General features: G+C 48.5%; 1 protein-coding gene across 1 annotated transcript in view; it reads right to left on the reverse strand.

Annotated features, from left to right (window-relative positions):
* Lima1 (LIM domain and actin binding 1) overlaps positions 1-12,364 on the reverse strand; it is a 92,351-nt gene that overhangs the window by 27,133 nt on the left and 52,854 nt on the right. Inside the window, 1 exon segment of the mRNA XM_051160344.1 lies at positions 6,023-6,487. Coding sequence (XP_051016301.1) covers positions 6,023-6,487 — 465 coding nt within the window.

Here is a 12,364-nt window from a genome sequence, read left to right on the forward strand (position 1 = left end):
CAGGGGGGCTCTGTTATCACTGTCAAAGTTTCAGCATCAGACCCGAGGTGCTAAGAACGCAAGATCCCAAGCACAGCTCAGGTTCTGTGTGGCTTCAGCCACAGCTTCCAAGCCCTGTGACGGGCATGAAAAAGTAGTATTTTCCAAGAAGGTAGGGGAAAAAAAGCCCAAACACAACAAAAGAGGCGTTCTCTTTCTCTCTCCCCCTCTCTCTCCCTCTCTCCCTCTTTCTCCCTCCCCCCCTTTACACACACACACACACACACACACACACACACACACACACACACACACCCCTCTGCATCAGGTTTATATATTGTTCCAGTCTTTTTTGCTTGGACACACTGGCTCTCAAGGAGTGTTATGCTTGGCCAAGGAGAGAAAAGACAAGACATTTCTAATGCTTTGTGGAATTTCCTAGGGCTTGGCTCGCCCTACAAGTGCTCCTTCCTTGTCAGCGGACTGTGTGACAAGCCTTGTGTGAATGCCTGTGAATCCATCAATCAAATAAACTAACATATACCAATAAAAATGTGAGAACTTGGGGCTTTTAGCCAGGCGTCTGTAAAATTTTTTTCCTAGAATTAAGAAATAAAGAAAAGGAAATTAGAAAAAAAAAAAAAAAAAAAGGAAATTAGGTTTAAAATGATTAACAAAGCAAGATTTCCTATCTCATCCACCCTTGTCTTTAAGAAAATTCTTTATCTGCAAGCTCAAGCCTGAACTCATGGCAATCCTCCTCCCTAAGACTTGAGATTTCCAGGGTTATAGGCATGAGTCACCATATCTTTTTTTTTTTTTTTTTTTTTTTTTGAGGCAGGGTTTCTCTGTGCAACAACAGCCCTGGCTGTCCTGGACTCACTTTGTAAACCAGGCTGGGCCCGAACTCCTAGAGATCTGCCTGCCTCTGCCTCCCAAGTGCTGGGATTAAAGGCGTGCGCCACCACGACCTGGTCTTAAGACCATATCTTTAAATCGGGTGTGGTAATTTATGTGTTTGATCCCAGTGTGATCTTGAACAGAAGGGCAGATCACTGGAGCCTGCTGGCCAGCCAGTGTGCCAATTAGCTGAGCTCCAGTCCACTGAAATCAGTGAAAAGACCTCATCTGAAAAACAAAAACCAACCAGGGTTGATGAGACAGGGTTTCTGTGTAGCCTTGGCTGTCCTGGATCTCTCTCTGTAGACCAGGCTGGCCTCAAACTCACAGAGATCCGCCTGCCTCTGCCTCCCAAGTGCTGGGATAAAAGGTGTGCGCCACTACTGCCCGACTCTTTTTTTGTTTTGTTTTGTTTTTTCAAGACAGGGTTTCTCTGTGTAGCCCTGGATGTCCTGGACTCCAGATTTTCTGAATTTCCAAGTGTTCTATAAAAATTGTGCTAGCCTCACAATAAACAACAACCACCACAACAACAAACACAGAGACACTTCTTACCTACTCAAGTACTGAATAATGAGCGGCTGTAAATCTGGGGCTGGAGAGCATTTGCCAGCATTTGCTCTGTTGGCAGCAGCTGCGTGGCGGCTCACAAGCATCCATCCTGATGAACGTTCCGATGCCCTCTCCTGACTTCCACCGACACCAGGAACCCATGTGGTGCACATGCATAACATGCAGGCAAAACATGCTCACATGGGGCTGGAGAGATGGCTCAGTGGTTAAGAGCACCACCTGCTCTTCCAGAGGACCTGGGTTCAATTCCCAGCAACCACAAGGTGGCTCACAGCCATCTGTAATGTGATCTGATGCCCTCTTCTGAAGATTAAGCACTCATATGCAATAAATAAAATAAATAAATCTTTTAAAAAACATGCACACACATAAAATAAAAAATAGTTTCCATGTATGGTGGTGCACGCCTTTAACCTCAGCACTTGGGAGACAGAGGCAGGAGGGTCTCCGTGAGTTCGAGGCCAACCTGGTCTACAGAGTGAGTTCCAGGACAGCCAGGGCTACACAGAGAAACCCTGTCTCGAAAAACCAAAACAACGCCCCCTCCTCCCCCCAAAAAACCCAGTGGGAAAATAGAGAGCTTATCCTGGTTTCCACAGATGCCAAAGTCAGGCCACAGTCACGTATGTCTGAACAATGACCACTTCTAATGTCTGTGGCGCCCACGTTATGCGGCAGAAGGCTGCTACAGAAGTTCAGTCCTTGTTCCGACACTAATTAGTCAGATGACGCGGGCACATCCGCTAACTTCTCTAACTTCAAGTGTTTTCATGGATGGAACTGCGGTTGTAACATTCTAACTGAGAGCAGGACACTGGCCAAAATAACCTCACAGGCTCCTGAGTAGTTGCAGGGTCTACACGGGACTTCTGGAGGAGGAGAAGAGACGGGCTGTGTCGGGCAGACGTCTACGCACATGTACGGTCTGGAGGCCCCCGCAGCAGGAAGCACAGGGGCCGCCGGTACCTGACTTGCACGTGGTGCTGTCTCAGCCCCACAAACGCTTATGTAATGTTCCAGGCTTGACACCGCCTTTCAACATGTTTGACTGAAATCCATCTGGCGGGAAGCAGGAAGCAGTTAATTGGCATGAAGCAGACCAGAGGAGATGACTGGCCTCTGGCTGGTACATCGATAACAGCCATTTGGGGTGAAAAATACCAGGGTTCCCCAAGTGGGACTTTAACATCTAGATCCATTAGTATCTTACCACAAAAGACTGAAGGATTACAGAGAGCCATTAATCGTAACAGTTAATGTATGCAGATGCAGGTTTTACAGGAAATGTTCAGCTACAGTGAGAAACAGAGCAGTCTAACATGGTGACCTAGTAACGCAATAAAAATTGAGGATTAATAGGTGTATGAAAGTAGGTGGTAGACACCTATATTTCCTGCATCTCTGAGGAAGCAGAGCTCAAAGCCAGCGTGGGATACATGAGACTGCCTCAAAATAAAAAAAAAAAAAAAAACCCTTTGTTTGGTTCCTAGCACCCATATAATAGCTCACACCCACCCATAACTCCAACTCCAGGGGATCTGGTGACCTCTTATGACCTTGTGGACATGTGCGTGGTACACAGACATGCACGTAGGCAAAACACCCTAACACAGAAAGCATGGCCAGCATCACCCTCAGGAAGGTGTATATAAACTGCTTCCCTGCTGCAGGCTGGAGTTTTACAGGTAAGGCCAGGCTCTAGCGTGGTGCCCCTGTTCTCTCAAAGGGCTCACTCCACTGCAGGAACATGCGCATGCTATACGGATCGCCGTTATGCGAAACTAAAGAAAACACCATCATCACTTCTAGGAGCTGACTTATTTTCAGGCTGGGTCTCACTGTAAAGTCCAGGCTCCAGGCGGGCCTCAAACTGAGTTTGTAGCCCGAGCTGGCCTAAAATTCCTGAGTGCTGGAACTGCAGGACGGAAGTCACAGGAATGCTCCAGAAAGGGACCTTGTGCCCCATACTTCCCAAACACCTGACACGCAGCTTCTAACCAAAGCCTTGTCTGTGCTGTGGATGAAAGGTGCCAGCGACAACCACAGTCTAATTGCAAACAGATTGACTATTCTTCAACCCCAAATAGGCAAAATCTCTGAACAGTTTGATTGACATACTGGACTAAACAGCCAGGCATAGTGGTGTGCGCCTTGAACCCTAACACTAGGGAGGCAGAGGCAGGATGATCTCTGTGAGTTAGAGGCCAGCTTAGTAGTGTACAGAGTGAGTTCCGGAGCTAGCTAGGGCTACACAATAAGACTCTCTTTCAAACACACAATCAAGCGCACAAATAAACACACACACACACACACATCAAAACAAAGTGTATATGTGTGCATTTGCACGTGTGTATGTGTGCCTGTGTGCACAGGCATGTGTGTATGTATGCGTGTGGTGTATGTGTGGTGTGTGTATGTGCACACGCATGTGTATGTGCGCGCGCATGTCTGTGGTGTGTATGTACGTGTGTGCATGTGTGGTGTGTGTGCATGTGTGTACGTATGGGTGTGGTGTGTGTATGGATAAGTGTGCATGTGGGTACGTGCATGTGTGCATGTATGTGTCTGTGGTGTGTGTGCATGTGGTGTGTATATGTGTATGTTCACGTGTGTGTATGTATGTGTATGGTATGTGGTGTGTGTGTGTGTGTGTGTGTGTGTGTGGTGTTGCCCGCTGTCAACGCTGATCCTGCAGGATCTTTCTCTTTCCCACCCTCCTCCTTCTATGTTTCCTTTTCTGTTTGTTTTTTGTTTTTCGAGCAAGGTTTCTCTTGTGGCCCTGGTTGTCCTGGACTTCCTTTGTAGACCAGGCTGGCCTCGAACTCACAGAGATCCACCTGCGAGTGCTGGGATCTCAGGCCATCCTTCCCTTTCTTCCTTATGCAGGCAGGGTCAGGGGAACTGCAGCCGGGCTTACCACGTGAGTCACGGCCACCGTGTTCAGCTCTATATGCAGGGCTCCCCTTGCGTTGACTGTTCCTTTAAGTAGGCTTGTCTTGACCCATCTCTCATGAGACATTTCCGAGAAAAAACTCTCTCCCGAGTCTTATACATAATCAGCATTTTTGTTTGCTGCTGTCCTAGTCGTTTCCTACCTTGGGCCGGTTCTGACATGCACAGGCTCTTTGCACTGAATGTGCTGCATGACGTGTCCCACCCCGGGCAGGGTCTGTGACAAGGCTTACAATGCTGCTTTGAGTCACAGCCATCCCCTTCCTCTCTAGTTAGGATCTCTTACTCCCTCCCAGCCCCCCCCCCCATTTAAAATTATTTTTCCCATTTAAATAAAAAACAATTTTTTTACTAGGGCCATCAAGGAGAAAAAGGGAATTGGCAGGCCCAGGGAACTAAAACAGTTGAGAGGGGCGCTTTAAACTGAGCTGTGGTTACAACTCTCGCCACTTGGTTCCAGCGTTAAAGCACAGTTGAAGCGCATACACAGAAAAGGCTTCTAGCTTTAAAAAAAAAAAAAAAAAAAGCCTAAACTTTCTTCCTGGGCATTCAGGCTGGTCTTCAATCAAGATCTTCCCAGGCAGGAAGGCAGCAGGTCAGGCAGTTCCTGGAAGGAACCCACAGTCCCGCTCCTGACACAGCCCAGCATTCCGGGATGAGTAATCTATTTTCTTTATCTTAGAAGGAATGCTTCATGTCATAACTTCACCAATACAGGGATCGGGGCCAACGATGATTTAGCTCAAGAAAAGAGGACAGCTTTCCCATGCAGTTGGAATCTCCAGTAACCGATGGCTTTGCTACCCGTCAGATCTGTTTATTTCATTATGAGGGCCCTTGTAACAAACCCTTTCGCACACAACGCCAGCAGATACATAGGAAAGTATGAGAGAGCTGGAAAAACTGACGGGCGGCTCCGCAGGCCCTGGAGTGTGCTGTAAGGCGCGGGCGGGCATAAGCAGCTCATTTTCTAGTTAAGTAAGTCCCTCTGGGGACGTGGTGTGCAACGCACATGAAGGGTCAGATTTCATTAGCAGACGCAGGGAAATGCAACCCTGTGCATTTGCAAGTCAAAACTCCTGAGAGAGAGCTAGGCTGGCCCAGCTCTCAGCAGTGATCCCCCCCTGCCCCCCCCCCCCCCGGGAGAGGAGTTTAGCTGATAAAAAGCATTTGTTGGGAGGCACAGAGGAGCACGTTGAGAACAGAAGGGACTCTGCTCTGAGGCAACTAAAGCCTCAGTCTCTGGGCTCAACTCTGGCCCTGACTCTGCATCCGCAGCTGTGTCCAAGCAGATAGCCTGTCAGGCAGCTATTTCACCCCCAGGGCTACACATGACAAAAGACACAGGAAGGCAAGTTAAAAGGGCGAGCGCACAGTCCCATCGGCATTTTTTTAAGGTGCCGACCTAAATCCCAGAATGATTTAAATTTAACATGAAACTGGGCGGGGTGGGGGCCCTCAAACCTCAGCATCCGAGGATATCTTTCACTTGAGACTTTTAATAACGCAACTCGAATCAGAGGGCACTCTACTCCAGCTGGCCAGACTTAGAAAGCCAGCCTCTGTTAGTACCGGGTCCCCCCACCCTCAGCGAGCGCCACACGTGCCTGGCTCTTACCTTGGCTTGAGTGTGTTCACCTTTCTCAAACATCATTTTTAGTCTGTTTAGTGGGACGTTGTATTTCTCTATTTTGCCTGAAGCTTCTGTGCTTTCACTCACTTCAGGTTTCTCTACTTCATGCCTGGAATCTCCCAGACAGTTTTCCATTATTTGGCTTTCCATGGCTTGGGCTCTAAGGTCCTGGCTGTCTTCTGAGCGAGGATACGGGCACTGAATAACGGCTTCCGGACGAGACCCAAATCTGGGCTTGGGCTGGGTTTGCTGTTCTTGGTCAGTTCTGGTTCCAGAAGAAGCGTTGTCTGTCACCTCGGCAGGAGGGTGGCCTGCCGTGTGCCCACCCTCGCTGCTGCTGTTCGACAGTGTGTCTGTGTGGGACCCCGCTCCGGCCACCGGGCCCTCCCACTTCTTCTTCAGCACAGACAAGGTCCCTCTCCTAAAGTGCTGGGGGAGACTTTCCGTGTTCTAGAAGAAGGAGAAGAAAGAACCAGTTACAACTTGCCTGCCGCAACAGCTAAACACGCGCCTTTGTAAAATGAAAGTTAAAACTCGAAGCTGCGCCTGGCCCACCGCTGGTTCGCACAGCTATGAACAGGACTGCCCTGCCACAAGGAGCGAGCATCCACCCAGGGCCCGGAGAGGGGAAGAGGGAAAAAGTCGGGAGCTGAAGCAGGAAGTGATAAAACAGGATAGCCTTATAAGGACAAAGTGAGCAGAGTGGACAGCCTAGATCTCGTGTAGTTACACTGGAAAGGAGAGACTTTTTTCCTCCCAAGACTCACCAGGAAAGCAAAAAGAAAAGGCAGATTGCTAGGTACCTTCGACCCTGTAACTATTCTTCAATAAAAGTTCACCCAGGTATGCCAAGGAAGTATAGGAGGAACTATGCTAGGAATTTTCTGTTAAAAAAAAAAAAGACAAAGATTCGGTAACTATGCAATTCCAATTATAACCATGAAGCTCACTGTCAAGGACTGGACCTATCTATAAAATCTAAAGATGCACAGTTTTCCCTTGGGTGGTATTAGCATGTAGCTGGCAGAATTTACATGTATATAAACATTTCCCCCAGGCTCCTGGTTCAAACAGGGGCCTTGGGCACAGCTGGCAGATGCTCTACCACTGAGCTGCATCCCCAGCCCTCAGGTTTTTGTTTTGTTTTGTTTTGTTTTTTGAGACAGGGTCTCTCTGAGTAGCCTTGGCCATCCTGGACTCGCTTTGTAGAGCAGGCTGGCCTTGAACTCACAGTGATCCGCCTGCCTCTGCCTCCTGAGTGCCGGGACTAAAAGCGTGCGCCACCACCGCCCGGCTCAGCCCTCAGATTTTATTTCTGAACAATAATCTAATCTCTATTCCTTTCTCTCTTATTTATCTATATCTAATTTGCAGCCACCCTGAAAAATTCACTATTTCACAGATCCTTTGGTTGAGACACACATAGACCTCATTAGGAAAGACAACCACCACCCACTCTGATACTCAAAGGACACACATTTGCTCACATACACCTAAGAGAGTTCACTTCCTCTTGGGTCAACAATGATACAATAGATTGAAAAACAACCCGCAAGGTGTCAGTGGAGCTGTAGAATAGTAATGGAAACATTGTTTCTTAAAGCAAAATTAAGCATCCTGGGCCTTGGAAGTCCTAAATGAACCGACCTCCACCAGCTGCCAGTACCTTCTTACTTTCCACTCCTGCTGTCAGTGAGTCCTCGGGATCCCAACTAGGAAAGAAAGGACTTACAGCCTGGGACCGGAAGACCTCAGGGAATTAGCCGGATTAGCAGCTATATTGGGAATTAGGCCTCTCACTCTTCCTCTTCCAAACACAGTGGCAGCCACTTCACGAAGGCACAGCAAGGCAGGGACAAACAGACTTCCAGAAGAACCGCCCACCCTCGGATTTAAGCTGTGGCTGGACGCTGCACAGACTGCTCAGAGGCAGGAGAAACCCAAAGGGCTCCTGCCTGGCATGCGGGCACGAGTCCCAGGCTCCCAGTTACTTGCTTGAGTCTGCAGCTGGGAAACTGCTTGAGCCCAGGAGTTTGAGACTCACCTGTACAACACAGTCCCTGTGTCAGAAAATAAAAACAAATGAAAAGCGTTTCCTGAAGCTAGAGGTGCCACCAGCACCCTCAGACCTCTGACCTCAGACCTCTGACCTCAGACCTCTGACCTCTGACCTCCTGCCACAGACTAGCAGAGTCCCCAGTTCTTCCTTCACCTGCCATAGCTGGCCTGCACAGGAGCCTGAGAGACAGAGCCACATCTGCTTTGGTGACTGGACCCTACTCTCCTCAGATACATCCCATGGATCCCTGAATTTCTATTAACTTGGAAAGATGCTTTTTAATTAAAAAAGAAAAAAAGCAAATTATAAGTTAGGAAGATCCCATTTTATATTAGGAATGAATATAATTATAAACATAGAAAAGCAGTTTAGAAGTCACCAAGATGTTTACAGCTTATTTATTTATGTGCATGCATGTTTGTGTGTTTGTGTGTGTGTGTGTGTGTGTGTGTGTGTGTGTGTGTGTGTGTGTGTGTGTGTAGGCTAGAAGAAGCCTCAAGTGTCATCACGCAGGTACTTTTTCCTAAAGATAGACCCTCTCCCCTGTAACTCAGTAGGCAGGCTAGGCCACCAGCTGGACACAGCCCCAGGAATCCTCCTGTCTCCAGCCTCCCCAGAGTTGAGATTACAAGTGAGTTTTTAACCTGGGTTCTGTAAACTGACTCCAGAGTGCCCTGTCTGCAAGGCCAGCTCTCGGCAGAGAAGGACTCATGGCATTGGGACTCTCGTTTTCTAATAACTAGATGTTTACAATGTAACAAGTGTGAGGACAAAGCCAAGCTCTCCATCCCCTTCACAGTACAACCGAGGTTTTCACCGACAGTCAAACACAGCTGATGTTCCCATCAGCAGTGTGGAAAACTCTCCTCTCTGATTATGATGAGCAGCCCGGAAGGGCTTTGGGTGACAGAGTACTAGCCGTGTCCCAAACACTGCACAGAGGACACTCTGAAGACAGCATCTTCAGGGGTGTGACTGCTCTTTTTTTTTTTCCGAGACAGGGCCTTTCTGTGTAGCCGCTGTCCTGGACTCCCTTTGTAGACCAGGCTGGCCTCGAACTCACAGTGATCCACCTGCCTCTGCCTCCCGAGTGCTGGGATTACAGGCGTGCGCCACCACGCCCGGCCTGAGAATGTGTTCTTAAAGGTGCAACTCCAAGAGTGTCGAGGACGGGGAGACAGAAGGGGAAGCAAAAGGCGGTGCAGTCAGACATTAAAGATCCCACACCCTGGGCTCGAGAGATGGCGCAGAGGTTAAGAGCACTGACTGCTCTTCCAGAGGTCCTGAGTTCAACTCCCAGCAACCACATGGTGGCTCACAACCATCTATAATGTGATTTGACGCCCTCTTCTGGCATGCTGGTGTACATGTAGGCAGAGCACTGTATTCTTAATAATTAATAAATAAAATCTTAAAAAAAAAAAGATCCCACACCCTTAAGTCACCCCTGGGAGTGGGACCCAGGCCATGGCAGCATTCCATCCACATCCTGAGGACCAGGGGCAGGGCGAGCTGAGGTGGGGACGAGAAGGAAGAATTATACGACTGAAAGAACAGATAAAACGGAAAATGAAGAGATCATTAGGTTGAGAGAGGCCTGGGCTTACCATCGGGCGATAGTTCAGCTAGATAACCTACATCTTCTTACTCTGAATTAACATGTTAGATTTGCATAATCTACCCTATCCAGCCAAGTGACTTTGAACAAGTTTTCCAGGTTCTATAAACTATTACAAAGGGCTACTGTGTGCTTCCTTTACCCATAAGCCCTCATTAATGCATGTAGCATTTGACATCAGCAGGCTTGGTGGCCCAGGCCTGCAATCCCAAGCTACAGAGGAGGAGGCTGACGCAAGATGTTTACCAGTTAGAGGCCTCCTTGGGCTACAGAGTGACTTCAAGACCAGCCTAGGTAACTCAGCAGGACCCCATCTCAGACCAAGAAGGGATAAAGGCTGGATGTGAATCATGTTCTCCCAGCACATGTGAGGTCAATCCCCAGGACACACGTGCAAGCTCACAGTAACAGATAAAAACAAGCCGGGCGTGGTGGCGCATGCCTTTAATCCCAGCACTCGGGAAGCAGAGGCAGGTGGATCGCTGTGAGTTCGAGGCCAGCCTGGTCTACAAAGTGAGTCCAGGACAGCCAAGGCTACACAGAGAGACCCTGTCTCGAAAAACCAAAAAATAAAAAATTATTTATCTGTGCTGGGCATGGTGGTGCACGCCTTTAATCTCAGCACTCGGGAGACAGAGGCAGGTGATCGCTGTGAGTTCAAGGCCAGCCTGGTCTACAAAGTGAGTCCAGGACAGCCAAGGCTACACAGAGAGACCCTGTCTCAAAAAAACAAAACAAAACAAACAAACAAACAAACAAAAATACTTTTTCTCTGCCTCCTGTCCCCCTGCCCTGTCCCCACTGCCCTCTCATCCATCCCTCTTTGCTTCCTCTCCAGCTCCTCATCTCTAACCTGTAGACACCGAGGTGACCCTGAGCTGAGCCATCAGCCCATTTGTCTCCTCCTCTATGCTCACTCCCTAGGCTATCCCCATGCACTTTTCACAAGTGCCATTGAGAGGCTGGTGTGTGTGTGTGTGTGTGTGTGTGTGTGTGTGTGATGGCCTCTGTGTAGCCCTGGCTATCCTAGACCAGGCTCACAGTGATCCGCCTGCCTCTGCCAAGCTTTGTATCATTGATACTTTAATACATACCATTTTCTCTTCAGCCTCGATGCCATTCAATGTCACTTTGGAGTGGCCTTGAACTCTTGGCAATCCTCCTGTATCAACCTCCCCAGAGCCAGGGTTACAGGCATGCATCCCATCACTATTCCTGACTCCACTTGTACATGTTTTTACAGGCCCATTTTAGTGTGTGTGTGTGCTGGCTGTGTGTATTTTCTGGGCACCACATGTATGTATGCTCACAGAGGGCAGAAGGCGGCACTGGATCCCCTGAAACTGGAGTTACAGAAAGCCGTATGGTGCCCATGCCGGTGCTGGGGATTGAACCCGGAAGAGCAGCCAGTGCTCTTAACTGCTGAACCATCTCTCCAGCCCAAAAATCCACTTGTATATCTTAAGAAAGTAATTCAGATTCCAGGACAGCCAAGGATACATAGAGAAACCCTGTCTCAAAAATCAACAACAAAAACAAGACAGTAACTGAGAACAGGTGTGGTGACGTCCCCTCAAATCCAGCAAGAGTTCGGGGCTAACTTTGGCTAAAAAGTTCAAAGCCAATCTAGGTCACATGAAACCCTATGTTTTAATTGAGTAGTATCTGGGCTACTCTCATCACTACACTACTACTGCAGTCATTTCTTTGTTTGTTTTGTGTTTGTTTTGTTTTTTGAGACAGGGTTTCTCCATGTAGCCTTGACTGTCCTGGACTCGCTTTGTAGACCAGGCTGGCCTGGAACTCACAGGTATCTACCTGACTCTGCCTCCTGAGTGCTGGGATTAAAGGCGTGCGCCACCACTGCCTGGCTGTTTTTTTTTTTTTTTTTAATGATTTTTTAATTTTATGTGTGTTGGTGCTTTTCCTACATGTGTGTCTGTGCGAGTGAGTACGTCATCACCTGGATCTGGAGTTACAGAAAGCTGTGGGCTGCCATGTCAGTGCTGGGAATTGAACCTAGTTTCTCTGGGAGAGCAGTCAGTGCTCTCAATCTCCTAACAGCTCTCCAGTCCCTGTTTGTTTGGTTTTTTGAGACAGGCTCTCTCTGTGTAGCCCAGGCTGGCCTGAACTTGCTTTGTGGCCCAGGCTGGCCTCGAACTTCTTGCTTCCACCCTCCAGGGCTGGGACTGCAGTTGGGCGCTCCCTCGCCTGGTTTGTTCTGCACTGGGGATCGAACTCATGGCTCCATCATGCTAGATGAGCACCAGGCTGCATTTCCAGCCCTGGCACTGTCCCTAGTGGGTCTCCTCCATACTTCTTTCTGCCGTTGCACCTCAAGTGTTTAAGCTGGGTCACATCAGATCTTTGCACATTTCCCCCAAAGGCCTCTTTCACGTCAGAGCAAAAGTCCCAATCTTCCCAAGGACTCTGCAGAACTTTCTCTTTCTAGTTCTCAAATATACCAACACGCCCCCACATTTGCATATGCAGCTCTTTCTGTTTGAATCTTTCCTCTCCTTGGCTTATGACCTCTTCTGACAGGTCCCAGAAGACAGGACCACACCCAAATTCCCCTTTCTATCTTTTTCTTGTGCTGTCCTAAGCCAATAGCCACTACATGACTTTTTCTTTTTTTTGGTCATTATTT

Source organism: Acomys russatus, chromosome 17 (genome assembly GCF_903995435.1).
Source record: "Acomys russatus chromosome 17, mAcoRus1.1, whole genome shotgun sequence".
NCBI classification, from domain to species: Eukaryota; Metazoa; Chordata; class Mammalia; order Rodentia; family Muridae; genus Acomys; species Acomys russatus.